Source organism: Gymnoscopelus braueri, assembly GCF_963280865.1.
Source record: "Gymnoscopelus braueri genome assembly, chromosome: 18".
Lineage (NCBI taxonomy): Eukaryota > Metazoa > Chordata > Actinopteri > Myctophiformes > Myctophidae > Gymnoscopelus > Gymnoscopelus braueri.
This window is the reverse complement of record NC_137618.1, coordinates 2,007,071-2,026,522: the sequence shown is the minus strand read 5'-3', so window position 1 is coordinate 2,026,522 and position 19,452 is coordinate 2,007,071. Positions and strand designations below refer to the sequence as shown.

The following is a 19,452-nucleotide window of genomic DNA, read 5'->3' as shown; positions in this document are numbered from 1 at the left end:
GTTTGGTCATTTCAAACAGGATTTAATTTAAAAATAAATACAAATACATGCATTTTTTTTGTTGTAGCTTCTATTTCAGCATGTTTACTTTCCAGGAAGAGAAAAGGCTGTAGTTTCTATTAGCTTGGAATCCCCATCGATGATGTCACTGGTAGGCAGGCTTGTGAACTGAACAGAAGTGTGACTGAGTGAGTAGACAGGAACGGTGCCATTGTGATTGATGAGCATTAGTGAGGACCAATTATAAGATATTGTCTGATCCCATAGCCCGAAGGGAAGGGGGGCCTTTGGCTGAGACTGTGATTGGTTGAGCCAAAAGAAACATGCATGGCCCCGTTTCTGAGCTAAGCTTAGCAAAAAACTAAAGTTAGCAATAAAGCCATTTCATGAGGTCTTTGACACAATGTTTCAATAAATGTAATTACAGTATGGTTTGTACCATGTGTGCAAAAACTACATGGGGTACAGTTATTGGCATCACTGCTCCCCCTGCTGGTAGAGGCTTAAACCTGTCCTAATGCCCTGAGGACACACCAGTAAAAATACTCACTGTTCATGTTACTCCCACAGTGTGCAAATGTAACCAAATGGACCTGTAAGGGTCCATTTGGTTACATTTGCACACTGTGGGAGTAACAAATGGATACATTAAAGGTAGGGTAAGTGATATTTTTTGTTTTTGTTTTGTTAAAAAGGTTAAAGTAGTATATTGTGATAGTAATCATTGCTACAGAGTGTTTGTTGGGTCACAGGGGTCTCTCCAGCTCTTTAGTAAACACAATATAGTACATTTTCAGGCAGGTGACAACATTTAAGCCAATCAGGAGAGGGCACTGAAAATGCATTTTCTGTTTAATAAAGAGCTGGAGAGACATGGAGACTCCTTTTACTGAACAAACACTCTATAGTAATGATTAATATCACAATATAGAGCTATTTAACACTGTTACTGAACAAACACTCTATAGTAATGAGTACTATCACAATATAGAGCTATTTAACACTGTTACTGAACAAACACTCTATAGTAATGATTAATATCACAATATAGATATTTAACACTTATTTTAACCAAAGTAAATCACTTACCCTACCTTTAACACTGAGTATTTAAAATATATACCATTTAAAAACTGTTAATATTTCATTATGTAAATATGTTTAGCATTTCCAAATATAATATAATATTTTAATGTTATATAGAGTCTGGAACTACACCTCCCGAAAGCCGAGAAAGGAAGCCGTCATCTGTTCTTCATTTCTGTTCACGAAAATATTTGAAATTTTCAGATATTTTCGTGAACAGAAATGAAGAACAGATGACGGCTTCCTTTCTCGGCTTTCGGGAGGTGTAGTTCCAGACTCTATATAACATTCAGGAGGTGTAGTTCCAGACTCTATATAACATTCAGGAGGTGTAGTTCCAGACTCTATATAACATTCAGGAGGTGTAGTTCCAGACTCTATATAACATTCAGGAGGCATAGTTCCAGACTCATGACTATAGTAGTAGAAGTAGTAGTACTTACTTGTGTGCATTTTTATTCATCTCTGCTGTTGTTTTTTTTTGTGGGGGGGGGGGGAACAAACGTCAACAGACATTATTTTCATGCTTGCACTGGCTAATAATAATAAAGAAAAAATCAAATAAAAAGTTAAGCTTCAACTTTATTGTCATGTGTGTTAATACTTGTGTTGTGGCTCTCTGTCCCTTAACATAACAATGTAACACTATAGAGAGGGTCTCTCTGGTACCTGGAGAATTAGTAACATTTAATTCAATACCTTAACTTTTTTACTGCCATGGACGCGTTTGAAAAGAAAATAACGTTTTTCACACAGAACCAGGAGATAACAGGATCCAAAGATTTGCTGCTCCATTCACTTCCTGGTTAAAGTATTTGGGAAATATTCTGTATCTCGGCTCCTGTGTTTAACTAGGTATTTTTTTCAAAACATGCTATTTTCAACTTGCCGCAACTATGGAACAGATTACCATCATTACCACAATTTTCCCCTCCAAATTCTATGAGACCCCTGTGTGTGTAATGAGGGGATCAACGTACAGACAGCGTTCACAGAAAATATTCCATGATTTTTCAAAGGTAGGTAAAAAACACCAGTTTTCGCTGGCACTGGGGTGACACTATTACAGTTTTACTCTGGCAGTTAAAGAGTTAAGGGCCGTTCAGCAGCACTATAACTAACTTTATGTATTTGTTCATATCAAGCTCCGTAGACGTCCGCTCATACATCCTATTTAAGTGTTCTATGTGTCTGTGTGTGAGCGTCTGGTGCACAGCCCTTTACATTGAATTGTATTATGAAACAGTATATAAATGATTGTGTGAATGTATATTAAAACATCAAAGCCCATAAAGTCTCTCCTCGACTCCTCAGTAGAATCTTTTGAGGGAGACGGAGTGGGGGGGGGGGGGGGACCACTGGATCATTTGATGACCAAGCGGACCGGTAGGCTAGCGGTTCCGGTAGGAGACACAAAGGAGACTCTTTGTGTCTCCTGCCGGAACCGCTGCCGGTCATCAAATGATTGTCTTAGGAATGAGACAAAAACTAAAACAATATCCATGAATTCAAGTCTCCATGAGGTGAACTATCCCTTTAACCCATTAAGACCTGAAGCCCATTCTACATGTCTCCTAAATCCCAACAGTATAATGACAAACCTATGTTTTCTATGTCAGTGATGCTCAATCTATTTCATGTCAAGGACCCCCAAAATTATATCTATTTGACCGCAGACCCCCTTCTCAAAATATTTTGTTCCAGGGACCCCCAGAAGGAAAGATTTTTGTTATAAATGTTCGCTTTAAAAAAAATATATACATATATATATATATATATATATATATATATATATATATATATATTCAAAGATTTGCACACATTTTCACGATTTTTCAAAAATAGCAGATCTACAAGCTCGTAGTGCGGCACTCGGTGCCGCACTACGAACATTTTTCCTCATTTTTTTAGTCGACAAAATCAACACTGCTCTTTATAAAACTACAAACTTTACAACTCTTTTGGTAGGATGGAATGACAGACCACAATCAGGACCCTAACCTTAACCATAATGATATCTGTTACAAGTTAAAGTCCGGAATTAAAAATGTTGAATAAAAGTACAAAAGTATTGGTATCAAAATGTACTTAAAGTACCAAAAGTAAAAGTGCTAAAATGTTTGAAAATAGCAGATCTACAAGCTCACAACACGTCGCGATGCAACGCGTTGTGAACTTGTAGATCTGCTATTTTCAAATAGCCTATGTATAAAATAGGGCTAAAGTGGTTCATGTATGTTGTATAATATGATAATTTATATCTGCAAAGTAACAAGTAATTAAAGTTTTCTAATAATTGTAGTGGAGTAGAAGTATAATATTTCCCTCTGAGATGTAGTGGAGTAGCAGTAAAAGTACTGAACATTTTAAATACAGTAAAGTAAAAATACCTCAATACCACCACTGCTGACTGACTGACTGAACCAAAAAAGTCCACTTTCAGAGATGACTTTGAACCTGGCTGGCGCCCCTACTTTGGGCATCATGTCATTATAGGCCACAACGAAAATGTTCTAAATATCTTCAAAAATATCTGAGTGAAAATGTTGTAAAACAGCGTGGTGTAGATGTGTTGTTAGAAGAGGGCTTACTGCTCTCCTAGACGTGGTGTCTGTAGGAAGAGGTTTCTCCTTCATGCAGATCACCCTCAGGTCTTCATCCACTTCCAGGATCCCATATTTATGAGTCTCTGTGTGAGGAGAGACAGACATGATTCTACTGTAAACCATTGGTTCTCTGTGTGAGGAGAGACAGACATGATTCTACTGTAAACCATTGGTTCTCTGTGTGAGGAGAGACAGACATGATTCTACTGTAAACCATTGGTTCTCTGTGTGAGGAGAGACAGACATGATTCTACTGTAAACCATTGGTCTTCCAAACCTTTTCAGCCGAGACAAAAACGTTAAATTTGGTGTCTCCCCCGGACCCAAACTTAGAAAAATCGATTACATACATTTACCACTTAAGTTACCACTATGTAATAGCTTTTTGTAATTAATGCAGGGGTCTTCAACGTTTCCAGGCCAAGGACCCCCTAGCTGAGAGAGAGATGAAGCAGGGACCCCCTACTCTATATTGTATAAAATTGTGTTTCAGATTAAAGTTTTTTTTTTACTTAGTCTGCTCTTTTTTCCCTCTACACCTACAGCCTCTTTGCCAAAAATAGCCGATCTACAAGCTCTCAACGCCTCGCAGCGCGAGGCGTTGAGAGCTTGTAGATCTGCTATTTTCGGCTAATGTTCCCCTCAGAAAAGGAATTCTAGGGTTCAAGTGGTTAATGTAAAAAAACAAAATCCTATCACACAAAGATTTGGCGGACCCCCTATAGTAGCTCTGAGGACCCCCTCATTTTGTTTTTCTTTTCAATTCTTCTTTTTCTTTTTAATTTTGAAAATCTATCTGAAAAATTTTGATTTTAGAAAATGTTTTAAATAATTGTTGTGTTGGTGATTTATTTTTATTTTTATGCAAAACAAAAAAGAGGGACATTTAGAAATGGGACCGGCTCCCGACTTATTGTTTGGGTTGTTTCTACTGTTGGTCACTGGGAGCTGACCAGTACAACCACAGTCTTCTACTGTTGGTCACTGGGAGCTGACCAGTACAACCACAGTCTTCTACGGTTGGTCACTGGGAGCTGACCAGTACAACCACAGTCTTCTACGGTTGGTCACTGGGAGCTGACCAGTACAACCACAGTCTTCTACTGTTGGTCACTGGGAGCTGACCAGTACAACCACAGTCTTCTACTGTTGGTCACTGGGAGCTGACCAGTACAACCACAGTCTTCTACGGTTGGTCACTGGGAGCTGACCAGTACAAGCACTATGTTGAAGTTCTGAGGAAACGTGACAATATCCTCCTGACATATTGAATATCCGAGTGTGGTCCATAAAAATGTCAATAAAACCTTCAGAAGTCTAACAGAGAGCTTTACCTTCATCTTTACACTGGTAAGACAGAAGCAGACAGTTGTCTTCACTCTGTGTCTGCAGCTCACAGAACCTCTCCTTCACCCGCCTCAGACTGAAGTCTTCTCTGAACAGCGTGTCCCTTTGTTTATACACAGAAGAGACCTTTAATCACATCATCAGAGAGAAGCTGAACCCATTGGGACCGGGAACGCATCTGTGTCATTTTAAGATTTCTTTGGCTAATCAAAAATAGCAGATATACACTTGTAGATCTGCTATTTTTGAAAAATTTTGAAAATGTGTGCAAATCTTGGAATATATATATACATTTTTTACTCAAATCTTTGCTTCTGGGGGTCCCTGGAACCTCATATTTGCAGATGGGGGTCCGCAGCCAAATACATACTGTTGACATGAAAAGGTTTGAGCACCTCTGATATTATTGCAATTAAAATAATATAAATGTCTTCAAAAAACTGTTAGGATTTAGAAGACATTTGTAGAATCCCCAGAAGCAATAAGATTTGAGTTACAAATATTCGGTTTAAAAATATATACATATAAAAAATATATATATATATTATATAATCTTTTATTTTTTTTACAAATGTTCAAGTTTTTTCAATAATAGCAGATTTATATCTATATCTGCTGTTTTTGAATAGCCAAAGAAATCTAAAAATGACAGATTATTTTCCGGTCTTAATAGGTTAAGCTTCTGATTTACGATATCATCATCTTTATGGATACCCATGTATGAAATGTGGTCATTTCATACACACCACACATCAAAGCTGGGTGTTATGTTTATAAATGGACGGTCATAGTAAAACATACCCTCCAATGACGATGACATCATCTTCTATCTCAAAGTGCTTCACAGCCAGCTGCAGACAGGCCACGGCTCCAAGACGCTCCTGAGGAAGTAAGACATGTCTTTCTGTCTTAATGGGTAAACACTGTTATGTAATAATGTTCTTTGTGGGTGTGGGTGTCATTTAGCTTTGTTCTGTCTGTCCAATGCTGTCACACACAAACAACCACTTTAAGTGAAACACACCCACAATTAAAGGAGTGGTTCACCCAAATTTTTTTTTTATTTTCCATCAATTACACACCCCATGAAGCCTTGAATTCATGATTTTTTTTTGTATTTGTCACATTCCTAAAACAAATTAAGTTTTTTCTTAATTTTTTATTCCACAATTTTGTAACCCATTCTTTCACCCAGTGCCAATTGCCTATGTAATCCTGGGCGCTACTCTCCCTCTACCAGCCTAGGGAGAGCCCAGAACTGGGCTCATGCCTCCTTCAATGCATGAGGAGCTGGCAGGCCGCTTCTTATCACCTGACAGGGGGGAGTTTCCCCGGTAGGACGTAGCTTCTTATCACCTGACAGGGGGGGGTTTCCCCGGTAGGACGTAGCTTCTTATCACCTGACAGGGGGGAGTTTCCCTGGTAGGACGTAGCTTCTTATCACCTGACAGGGGGGAGTTTCCCCGGTAGGACGTAGCTTCTTATCACCTGACAGGGGGGGTTTCCCCGGTAGGACGTAGCTTCTTATCACCTGACAGGGGGGAGTTTCCCTGGTAGGACGTAGCTTCTTGTCACCTGACAGGGGGGAGTTTCCCCGGTAGGACGTAGCTTCTTATCACCTGACAGGGGGGAGTTTCCCTGGTAGGACGTAGCTTCTTATCACCTGACAGGGGGGAGTTTCCCCGGTAGGACGTAGGGTGTGGAAGGAACACGTTATTCCAACCAGTTCCTTTCCCCTCCATCAGGCGCCCCGGCTGACCAGGGGGAGGCACCTATGCCAATAATTTGATGACCGGGACATCCTTCAATAGGAGACTCAATAGGACACCGGGCATCAAATTATTGGTGGCCATTATCGGACCCCACTTTGAGAACCAACCCTTTTAACGGTTCTTACATCATTAGTCGTGGTCTGGTCGTTGAGGACGTGGACCATGGAGAACCCAGCCGCCCACTCTGTGAAAGCTCCATGGTAAACACTGTTGGTCTGTGGAACGTTGCCATTGACACACACACACACACACACACACACACACACACACACACACACACACACACACACACACACACACACACACACACACACACACACACACCTATTCAAACCGGGAACGCATCTGTGTAACCACTTTAACCATTATACTTTGGCTATTAACTGATTCACTGCCAATCACGTAGATCTACGCGAACCGATTTAAAGCCGCCACGTGCCAATCGCGTAGATCTACCCAAAGACCAAGGAGATATGATTAGTTGAAGATCTAGACTCCTATCCACTTCCTTGTTAACTTAAAACTTAAAAAGTCTATATTTCGGCTCCTGAGTACTTTTTTTTTTCCAATGAAAAACTCTGGCACTGGCTAAAAAAATATGAAAATACCTCCGGCAGTAAATGGGTTAAATAATGTGCAGATCTACAAGCATGAGCTCATAGATCTGCTATTTTTGAAAAGGAGATATTTTAAAAAAAAGCACTATCCTGGATACCGCCTTCCCAAATACAAAAAAAGGTATTCAGGGTCCCGAAAGGGACTAGTCCCATCCCTAGAAACGAAGGTTATGAAGGTAACCACGGTTATGTGACCCTAATGGATCACTCCAATGTGGGGATCACTCCGCAGCGAAGGGATACATTCGAGGTAAGGATGAACTGATTCACTACAGTGCGCACCTGTGCGTGCGTGGGGGGTGTGGCCTCCCCTATAGGCACACCACACCCACGCGCGCCTGCTTGAAGGACATTTCGAGGCGCCTCAAGCACCACGACAGGATTGGAGTGATCCAATAGGGTCACATAACCGTGGTTACCTTCGTAACCTTCGTTATGTTTCCCCTCATTGGATCACTCCAATGTGGGTATAGAAGTACCCGATTCACCTGGTGGTTGAGGTAGGAACAGTCAGGCCAACAAGAAGGCTGAAAGCATAGAACCTACCCCGAACTAGCCGCCTCGTCTGTGAGGTCAGGAGGAGCTGCCCAGAACTGCCGACACCACTGCATTAGGTGTCGCCACGTTGATATTATAAAATCTGGCAAAGGTGGCAGATGAGGCCCAACTGGCTGCGGGACACACCTCAGAGAGTGGAACCCCCCGCAGGAGGGCTCTAGATGAGGCCATTCCCCTGGTGGAATGAGCCACCACACCAACTGGCCCAGGCCTACCAGCCAGACCATATGCCAACTGGATTGTGTCCAATGGGACAGCCTCTGCTCAGACAGACTTGACCCCAGGACCCCCTCTGCATAGCACACAAAGAGCTGGTCTGTCCTGCGCAGCGACTGCGTGCGACTCACATATGCTTGCAGAGCCCTTACAGGGCAAAGCACACTCCTCCGGTCAGGCCCCACCCTGTGGCACCCCGTGGTTCGGGGTGCCACAGGGTCCCCCCGGCCTGCGAGAGCAGGTCGGGCCTCAGGGGCAACTGCCATGGAGTCCCTGCAAGGAGAGACGACAGGAGACTGAACCATGGGCGCCTCGGCCAAAACGGGGCAATTAGTATCAACCTGTGACCTGCCTGCTTGGTCCTGTCCAGCACTGCAGGGATCAAGGGAATTGGAGGAAATGCATACAGCGGTTCCTCTGGCCAGTCGTGGGCCAGAGCATCCAGTCCCAGGGGTCCCGGAGGCCCCGTCACTGAGAACCAGAGGGGGCACTGAGAGTTCCCTGAGGCGGCAAAGAGGTCCACTTGGGCCTGGCCAAACCTCATCCACAGCTGCTGCACCACCTGAGGGTGCAGACGCCAGTCCCTCTCTTGCGGCCCTGCCCTCGAGAGCATGTCCGCTGCTGTGTTGTGAGCCCCAGGAATGAACGCTGCATGTAGAGAAGCTAGATGCGCATGAGCCCACAAGAGCAACACATGTCTGTCCCTTAGGGACGGGAGGAAACTCTGAAGAGCCAGGTGCACTGCCCTGAGCTCTAAGACATTGATATGTCTGTCCAGCCACGGGGCCTTCCACTGGCCACTCGCTGACCTGCCATTGTGCACTGCTCCCCAACCTGCCAGGGAGGCGTCACTATCTCCCTGCGACACACCTTGTGCAGCTCCACTCCTCGACATAGAAAGGAGCGTTAGTGCCACCTCGACAGCGCCCTCAGGCACTGTGCTGTCACCACAAGGCGACGATGTCTGTGTCGTTTCGAGTGAAATCTGTGGGAGTTGAACCACAGTTGTAGAGGCCTGAGATGGAGCACAGGCGAGCACAGGCGTCCCACCGCTGTCAGTGAACCATAGACCGTCTTGAGGTCATCGTCAAACGTCCTGGGAGGACCAGGCTTAAGACGGGGGGTTTTGCCAATGATGTCCTTATCTGGCAGGACCATGGCTGCAATCATGGAGTCCATGGTTGGGTACTCCCGGAGGCCAAGGGAATCAGGCTCTGCCATGAAAGCCCATGGCCCCGAATCAGAGGTAAAGTGGAAGCGGCTCTTTTTTCAGCCCAGCCTTCCATCATGGCCTCCTTGAAGGCACTGGATATGGGCACCACTGGCGGGCTGCCCAGAGGACCCTCCTGGGCAATGTCCAGGGTAACTCTGATCCTCTTTCCCCGCTGACTGCTCGGACTGCGGTTAACAGTGCCGGCGTCATCTCCCAGCCAAAGGCCCTCGCTGGCCTCCACTGAGAGAATGTCGTCTCCCTGGTCAGCGTCCACCTGCTGATGCCCGCATGGCCCCCAGTCGGGCCACTCTCAGGCGCTCAGAGAAGACTGAGCAGTACAGGCAGCCATTAGGGCGCCTCACCGCCTCCTCTGCATGGGCCAGCCCCAGGCAGTGCATGCAAGATGCATGCGCATCCCCAGGTGGGATGTCCTCTCTGCACTTGACACAAAGGGCTGACATCCTGTGGTGGACCTGTGCACCTGGCACGCCGTAAGGGAATTACCAGAGGAGAGGCCCAATGACAATGGCCGCCCCGTAAGGGTCTTACACCAGTGTCACGCTTGTAACTGAAAACAATACACTTATTTCTTAAACAGTAATAAATGTAGTCAGCAAACAACAGACTGACCAGTCTTCCAGGTTATGGAGATGCCTGTCAGCTAAGGGAGAATAACAGTCAGCACCAGGTTATGGTAAAACTGACTGAAAACACAAAACTTGAAATATAAAGCACAGACTGACCAGGCTTCCAGGTTATGGAGATGCCTGTCAGCTAAGGGGAATAACAGTCAGCACCAGGTTATGGTAAAACTGACTTTTTGTGTAATGTTGACTGTAAATACAAACCTTGGAATATAAAGCAGAATTTCCTTTAATTGGGATTCCTGCAAAACAAGAAAAGAAAGCACAAAAAGACCTCAGAACAGCTAGCAAAGCTAGTACAAGCTGAGGCTTGGTTAGTGCAGCCGGCTGCTAACCAGCGCTAACAGCGCTACAAACATTTAGCAACCAGCATAAATGGTACACACGGCACAATAACCAAGAGTTCTCGTGAGGAGGGCTACAAAGTTAGCAGCTCCAGGCTAAACCTAGCCACTGAAAACACTTGGATGTGAAATAATTGAGCTATAGTAGAGGTTACATACCTTCTCTGCACTTACCGACCTTGAACCTGAATGTTCCGCCAAGAAATGAAAAAGCAGGCGCGCGTGGGTGTGGTGTGCCTATATAGGGGAGGCCACACCCCCACGCACGCACAGGTGCGCACGGTAGTGAATCAGTTAATCCTTACCTCGAATGTATCCCTCTGCTGCGGAGTGATACCCACATTGGAGTGATCCAATGAGGGGAAACATAACCATAAGGGATGTTAACACTTACAACAACATAGATGTGTTCCACACAGCCAGCAGAGGTCAGTGCATGGACCCAGTGTGATATTAAAGCTTGGTGTCCGACCGGCAGCAGAGGCTTGGCTCTGCCGGACAGATGGCTGAACTGACCGCTGGTGTCTCTCTCCACGTCTCTCTGCAGCCTGGTGCCATACCCTGCTGCCAGGACCACCGCTCTCATTGTGAACACCTGTACGGGTCAATACATAATATATAATATATAAACGTATATAGGACTAATCTTACTACTATATAATTGTCAAAAGCTCCGAAGTTCGGCAGGGATTCGCAAGCACAGGATCACTCCATATGCCTCCAAGACCCGTCACAGACTGTTGATCAGAGCTATGGCTATGTTTTAGGCATCTTACTCCACCTCCATCAGTGATCGGACTCTCGGTTTGATTGATTCTCTGATACGCCTATCAGACCCTCAGCCTGATCTGGCAGGTTGCCATAGCAACCAGACAGGAAGTCTAACCTCTTTATCACATGACCGAGGTTGGGAGGTTGGGAGGATGTGACTAGATGTTAGGGCCGCAAAGCAAAGAGGTCGGACTTCGCATGACGTGTGTGCAGAGCTATAATTAGGCCAGGTCGCCGTCATGGTTCATAAATATCTCTTACAGAGCCATGCCACGGAAAATAAAACTTTTCGTGGCCCAATCTCTGGGCCGTCGGACCCGAAACGCCAAGCGCAAGTGTTTCCTTCGTGCAGTAGAACATGATCAAAACGCAACACACTGTAAAACCAAGAGCGTAAAGCGTAAAAGGACCACAAAAAAGGACAGAAACTTCAGAAGAGCATGGACACCTCCTCACCAACCCACAGAAATAGTTTCACACACCAACTATGGATAGCGTCTGCAATTCATGCCATGCTGTCATGTTCCCCTGGGAAACATCAAAAGGTCCTGTTGGCAGACTCTCCCTGTTATCAAGAGAGGAGGTAGGGCCCAAATAGTTAGAGCTTGCATCCAGATGTCACCACTATATCTTGCCATGCAGGAGCATAAATTTAACATCAACATGAGGATCGATACAGCCGAGAAGGACTTCTCTAATTACCTCCTTGAATTAGGGGAAGACAGACTCGCACATGGACACACTGAAGTTCAAATCCACATTCCGCCACACCACTTGGTTAAAGACTTGAATACATTAATTTCATACACCTTCCCTGACCTGCAGAATGAATGTATTGACAGACACAATCTTCTCAAAGGCACTGTATACTCTCCGCTAAACAACGATATCCGGGAAATCAACAACAGGTGCATGGCTGAGTTCCCTGGAGAAGACAGAGTGTACTTCTCAGCTGACTCAATTAAGGAGGACAACCACAAGAACTCTATGCCTGTGGAATTCCTAAATTCACTGACACCCTCTGGACTCCCTGACCATAATCTGAAACTGAAACTAGGAGCCCCAGTCATGCTGCTTAGAAACCTGCAAGCAGGTGCCGAGCGCACTCTCAGGAATGGCACCAGAATGGTGGTGGTACAGATGATGGAGACAAAGTCATTGAATGTGAGATTGCAGTAGGGACAAACAAGGGTGAAAGAATCTTCCTCCCAAGGATCCCTCACCATGACAGAAGTGAAGAGCTTCCCTTCACATTATGCAGACGCCAGTTCCCTGTCAGGTTAGCTTTCTCCGTTACCATCAATAAAGGTCAAGGCCAAGAGAACGACAGAGTTGGCATCTACTTACCTCAGCCTGTGTTCGCTCATGGCCAACTCTACACAGCCTTCTCAAGGGGAAAGAGAGCCAGCGCTGTCAAAGTTTACATTGAGGGTAATGATGAGGGAACAACTGACAATATTGTTTACAATGAAATTTTTTAATTAACTTTGAGCCAAGAGGAGGAAATTGACTATTTAGAAGGGATGACAAAGGAAATGTTCGAAGACTATGATGAATTAGAGCGCTGCAATAGTGTCTTGACTTTGAGCCACGCAAATGCAAGGCAGGTAGAAAGAGAGGAATTGGAACAATATAAGGTTGGGGCCTAAATGTGAGGGCCGCGAAGCATCTCCTCACACCAGGCTTTGGCGTTTTGGGTCTCTTGACCTGTATTTGTTAAACTAGATGTGAGGGCCGCAAAACGGCCCTGACATCTAGTATATATAATATAGACTATAGCTATTAGCTCTCATTATGAACACCTGGACACATAATATAAATCAGTGGTGGAAAAAGTAGCTACTCACATTTGTTACTTAAGTAAAAGTATCAATACTGCAATGTAGAAATACTCTGTTACAAGTAAAAGTCCAGAATTTCATTTTTTTTACTTGATTAAAAGTACAAAAGTATGTTTCAAAATGTACTTAAGTACTAAAAGTAGAAAGTACTCATTATGCAGAATGTCCCATTTCACAAGCTTTCAAATGTATAAAAGGTAGACTAATCTTTTGAAAATATCAGATCTACAAGCTCATGATCTACAAGCTCACAATGATGCGACACATTGTGAGCTTGTAGATCTGCTATTTTCAATATGCTATTTTCAAATGGCTGAAATGTATATAGGGCTGAAGTGGTTAATGTATGTTTTGTAATAATAATCTAAATCTACAAAGTAACTAGTAACTAAACTTTTCAAATAATTGCAGTGGAGTTAAGGTACAATATTTGCCTCTGAGATGTAGTGGAGTAGAAGTAAAAGGACTGAAAATTGGAAATACTCCAGCAAACTTAAACATACCTAAAAATGTTACTTAAGTACAGCATTTTAGTAAATGTACTTAGTTACTTTACACCAATTAATATAATATAATAATATATATAATAACATATATTATAATAATATATAATATAAAAGAAAAATAATACATAATATAATAATAATATATCAGCTCTCATTGGATCAAACAACTGTACACACTTTACTGTAGGGTCACAGCTTTCACTGTAACACTACACAACACATAAAGAGTTATAGCTCGACCAGAACCAGAGTTTTAATTCATGTATCCTGGATAATAGTACACTATAAGTGATGATCTGACTTCTGGTTGTTTAATATTTCACTGTTTAGCTGTTATTGATGTTGTTGTTGTTTAATATTTCACTATTTAGCTGTTATTTACTGAAATAAATCCAAACCCAAACCTGGACTTCAGCCTCTCCTCTCTGTGGTGTGTCTTTGGTAGGTGTTACATCGGAATTAGTGACCTATTGAATCCGGTCGCGGTTGCGTTTTTCTGTCTCACATTGAGAGGTATTACAAATTTACTTGAGTAAAAGTACAAAAGCATTGGCATCAAAATATACGTAAAGTACCAAAAGTAAAAGTATTCAAAGGTTCCATTTCACAAGTTTTCCAAATATATAAAAACATGCTTTGAAAATAGCAGATCTACAAGCTCACAACTTTCAAATTGTCAAAGTATACTGTATAACCGGTTTTGTTATAATAATCTAAATCTACAAAGTAACTTGTAACTAAAGTTGTCAAATAATTGCAGTGGTGTAAAAAGTACAATATTTGCCTGTGAGATGTAATGGAGTAGAAGTAAAAGTATTTAATTATTCCACTGCGTCCCCTACAGGTCTGGTCAATATAAATATACCATTAACTAGACCTGTAGGGGGCGCAGTGGAGTGAAATAAAGAATTTCCATCTGGCGGGACATATTTACATTTCTGCCCATAAAGTGTATTCTACAGAGAAGGTGGGGTCCTGAGAGGCTCCTCCCACCCTGGACAATAGACTTTAAACAACACAAAACAGCCTTTGTTTCAGTGAGTAGTGAAGTACTTTAGTTTATTTTGACTAAAGACGGAGACCTCTAACTGCAGTGTAATGTTGGCTCTATGAGCAGAGCTGTATAATGTTATATATATATATATATATATATATATATATATATATATATATATATATATATATATATATATATATATATATATATATATATATATATATATATAGTGTAATGTTGTCTCTATGAGCAGAGCTGTATAATGTTATATATATATATATATATATATATATATAATATATAATATATATAGTGTAATGTTGGCTCTATGAGCAGAGCTGATTTATCCTCATTTTCATCTCAATGCATAATATATCGGCAGAATCTAGGCTTTGCTGCCCTCTTGTGGTGAAAATGAGCAAACATGTCTGTTAAGTCAGTGCTGTCAACCATTAGAAAACTTCCGGTTTCTCTTCAAAATAAGATAAAAATTTGTCACAGCGGACGCTATAAACTATGAGAGAACTTCCGCTTAGTGAACCAACTTGATGTTCCATCATAACTCCGTGCATCCGGTGTAAAACGGATACGGAAACGGGTTGTGTGCGAGTTTAAAAGCATTAAAAAATGACCGGATACAGTAGGCGGGCTGTAGACCGGATGTGAGCACAGAACAGTAAATAGAGCCTTATTCACCGTACGACGACAACGCGCCGATAATAGCCGATCTGTAGAGCTTGTACATCGGCTATTTTCGACGACGGCGCAGCCGCAGTACCCGGTCACAGAATTCGATAGATCATCAATTTCAGTGTAACACACTGTAACACACAGTGGCCAGAAGAGCGTTCGCCTTTGACATCACGTGACTGTGTTTACATCCGGTAGCATGTTAGCATGCTAGGCTAGCAGTTAGCCTGCTAGACTAGCTAGCTCCTCTAATGATGTAAAACGTCCCTCATTTGTTGTAAAACGGTTCTTTATTTTAATGAGTCCAACAGTTACTTTAAATAATCACTAATCGTTTATTATAAAAGTTATTACAGTAACTCTAATAATAAATAAAACCACTTTACTACATAGAGTTGGTAGATGAACCACCAGAGGGCGCTATTATCCACTTTTTAGTGCATTTTGCATCACAGTGCATCTCAAACTCAAAAAGATATATATATAATAAACTAGTTCTATAATAGAGTTCTATATGAATGGATTATTTTAATTTATATTAATAATATATATGCTGTCGTACACTATAATATATATATAATAATATGATATTAATGAATACTATCTCTGCTGTTGGACATTATAATATATTGATTGATTGATTGAATACTTTATTTAGAGAGAAAAACAGATCAGACAGACAGTTCAAAATACAAGTTAAACTAAAAAGGATGAAAAACCCAAAGAAGCCTTTTGGCTTGATTCAATAGAGGTCCTCACATACTCTATCTAATAAATTAATTCTTAATAAATACCTCTTCTGTCAGACACTATAATATATATGTAATCTATAATAATATAATATCAATGAATATCTCTGCTGTCGGACACTATAATATATATGTAATCTATAATAATATAATATTAATGAATATCTCTGCTGTCGGACACTACAATATATATGAGGACCCCCAAAATGATATGTATTTGGCCGCAGACCCCCATCTCAAAATATGTTGTTCCAGGGACCCTCCAGAAGCAAATATTTGAGTTAACATTTTTCGCTTTAAAAACAAAATATATATATATATTTTCAAAGATTTGCACATATTTTCAAGATTTTTCAAAAATAGCAGATCTACAAGCTCATAGTGTAGCACTTGGTGCCGCGCTATGAGCTTGTAGATCTGCTATTTTTGAATAGCAAAACTGTATAAAATAATGGTTAAAGTGGTTACACAGATGCGTTCCCGGTTTGAATGATATTAAAGTCCATTATGTAGTGTAATAGACTGTAAATCCCCCAAAGAGAGAGAGAGGAGGCAGGCTGGCCTCCGGACAGCCGAGTCATGCATTATCACAGCTTGTTGGCAAATCACACAGATTCAAGTCCTCCCTATCTCTGGAGCAGCAGCTAACGGGCCAACATCAAAGGTCACACCGTGGGAAAGTACATCATACCTTGGTGATAGAGTTAATCTCTTATCCAATTATCATAATGTGTCTATGGTCCATTAACCTGGTTAAAATGTCCTATTAATAATGATGTCTTTTTGGGCCTGTAATACAGTCATGTTAAAAGTACTCTGTACTCTTATTCTCTGTGTCTTTGCAAGCCAAGGTCAAACTAGCTGCAGGCTTTTTCTGTGGCTATCTATGTTTTGAGAACACTATATCGGTGTTCTTTTCCACGCTAATCCTTTCTTTAGTGTCACCAAGCCACCACTGACCAGTGACAGGTCAGCCGATGTCAACGTGTTGACCCAGACATGGGGACGCTGTTTTTCCAAAGATAAACTGTCACACCATCTTCATCATCTACCATCATCATCCTCATCAGACGACGGCGTAATCATCGCTCTCATCCAATCCGAGAAGTCCACCTTCGCCCGGAACCTCATCTATGTCACATCCTATGATGTCATATGTTTATGTTACTGGACACTGTTAAAGCCTAGTGCTTTCTCTGTTACACGACAGAGAGACGGACGACCGATGATGCCTCCCATACCTGTGACACTGTAACCTTCTATTCTCTCTGTCTGAATACAAGATCTTTCATTATACCCATGGCTGCCTGTTCTGAGTTTTTTCCTTGTTGCCTCCTTATGAAGTTATCTGGTACTTTGTGTGGGTCAGGGGGAGAAAACAACTCTATTACTTGGTCTAGGAGGGAAAAAGGGATATTCCACACACACACACACACACACACACACACACACACACACACACACACACACACACACACAGATAGCTAAAAGGACTGAGGCAACATGCAAGGTAATCTGAGGTCATTCAGTCAATGCCAACAGCATGACTAGCGTCAAAATGGATTGCAAACCAAGAGGGCTTTTGCTCTGTACAGCACAACATGCCACGACGCAACAAGATCTATTGTAATCTCCTGCCACTTTAGAATCAGCTTGTATAAGGATAATTCCTTTTAACAGGTCGTTCATGAAAGTCCTTGCGGTCTTGTTTCCAATGAGAACCTGTGAGCAATTAGGGGTTAAGAGTCTTGCTCAGGGACAAATTTCATTTCATCGACACATATGCTGGTCTGGCCTGGAATCGAACCTGGGGCAACCAGGGCCTCTGGCTCCCTAGGCGGGCTCACTAACCACTCAGCTATGGCCGCCCCTTGTGGCTTTGTGCTAGGTGCAAGTTGACCCACGTAAATAATTCTGAGTGCAAGTAGGTTCAGTTAATCAGAACAGAGAAGGGCTATAGGTCTATAGATCTGAAATAGGTCTATAGATCTGAAAGCTCACACATATTGTGTGCACACAATATGTGTACACACAGACTCCCATAAACTACCAGAACAACAAAACAAACTAAACTAACAAGTAAAGGAAAAAACGCCAACAATACTTATAACCGAGCCCGTCATAACTGAAAACAGATACTAATACTAAATAACTAAGGGATCAAATCAACTGGTGTGCTCTACTGGGGTGCTGGGGAGATCTAACAATCCTGCAGGGAAAAGTAGCTTTGTTCTTGTACTTCTTCAGCATTCTGTGGAAGCACAACCAGTTGTCAACATGATCAAATCCCAGCAAGTGGGAGGAGTGGACATATGGCTCAAGCATGTAGGTGCTCTTGGATCCAGTGACTTTCTTCAAGAAGAACAAAAACCTGTGTCCATCGTCCTCAATCTGGTCTGGAAGACGGTCCTACAGAATCATATAGAGGAGGAAGATAAATATCAGGATGAGAAGAAGATATTAACCATTCCAGACCACGACTGGAGCGGCGTACATTCCAGATAGGAGGTCCCCAGGCTCAGGGACCCTTTGAACAAGCAACACACAGAAGCGTAAAAACTGTATATTCACTTGTGGCGACGGAAGAACAACCTGTTCTCCACCATGGTGATTTCAGAGCAAATTCGACTGTGTTTAGCAGGCCCGTGGCCTTCAGGGAATTTACGGCTAAGTTTTAGTCTAAGTCTGGTCACCATCTGTAAGCCCCTTAATAACTTAATCCCCTCCCATAATATCCAGTCCCCGACTTAAGACAAACTATGGATCTGAGGATATCACAGTTATAAGAAAGGCAGAGAGCAGAGGGGCCCCCTAAACTTACTGGCCTGCTTCAACAGAAATATCAACTTGACCACTAACTCAATCAAGAGACTGAAACAACCTATCCTACTCCTCTGTCTAGAGAAATGCACTGAAGCTCATGTGTTCTACAAACCCGCTACATCCCCTATGCCTACAACCCAGAAAATTATTGTTACTCTTAAGTCTAGTCACATAGGGATAATGAGCCAACACATGCAAACCGTATCACTCTTTACACCACCATGCCAACCCACAGCACATCATCATAGCACACCGTCATTGCAAAACAACTCAATGCTCACAATTCATTGCATACCAAACATTGCACTCCAAAAACATTACTCAATACATTACTCTGCACAGCATTGCATCAAACGTTCGAATCAAACTTTGCATCAGTTACAAATCTCTACCTGTATGGGGTGTGAATTGAATGTGTATGTATGTTGCCGTTGTGTGGAATTCTCATACTCACCGAGGGCGTGATGGTGTCCTTCAAAAGAAACCCCTAGTCTATTTATCTTTATAACACTAACTCAGAAAATGAGGCTTTTTGGAAGATTAAAAGCTTCCCTTTATTTGCTCAGTTCATAGTGGGATTACAGATGTGTATTTAACAATACAAAATACAAATACAAAATACCAATAGAAATGAAATCTAGTAATGTTTCATGTCTGTCTGGTCAGATTAAA

At 42.2% G+C, this 19,452-nt stretch overlaps 1 protein-coding gene across 1 annotated transcript; it reads right to left on the bottom strand.

The window, feature by feature from the left end:
- Positions 1–477: 477 nt before the first annotated feature.
- Positions 478–19,243, bottom strand: LOC308105814 (uncharacterized protein; the record flags this gene model as incomplete). The annotated part of the gene is made up of 7 exons (XM_080456739.1): positions 19,235–19,243; positions 10,798–10,998; positions 6,937–7,026; positions 5,841–5,920; positions 5,027–5,142; positions 3,678–3,775; positions 478–522 (listed from the first exon to the last, which is right to left on the bottom strand). The coding sequence occupies exons 2-7, from the start codon at positions 10,987–10,989 to the stop codon at positions 478–480; spliced, it is 621 nt and encodes a 206-aa protein (XP_080312865.1). The 5' UTR covers positions 10,990–10,998; positions 19,235–19,243.
- Positions 19,244–19,452: the final 209 nt, after the last annotated feature.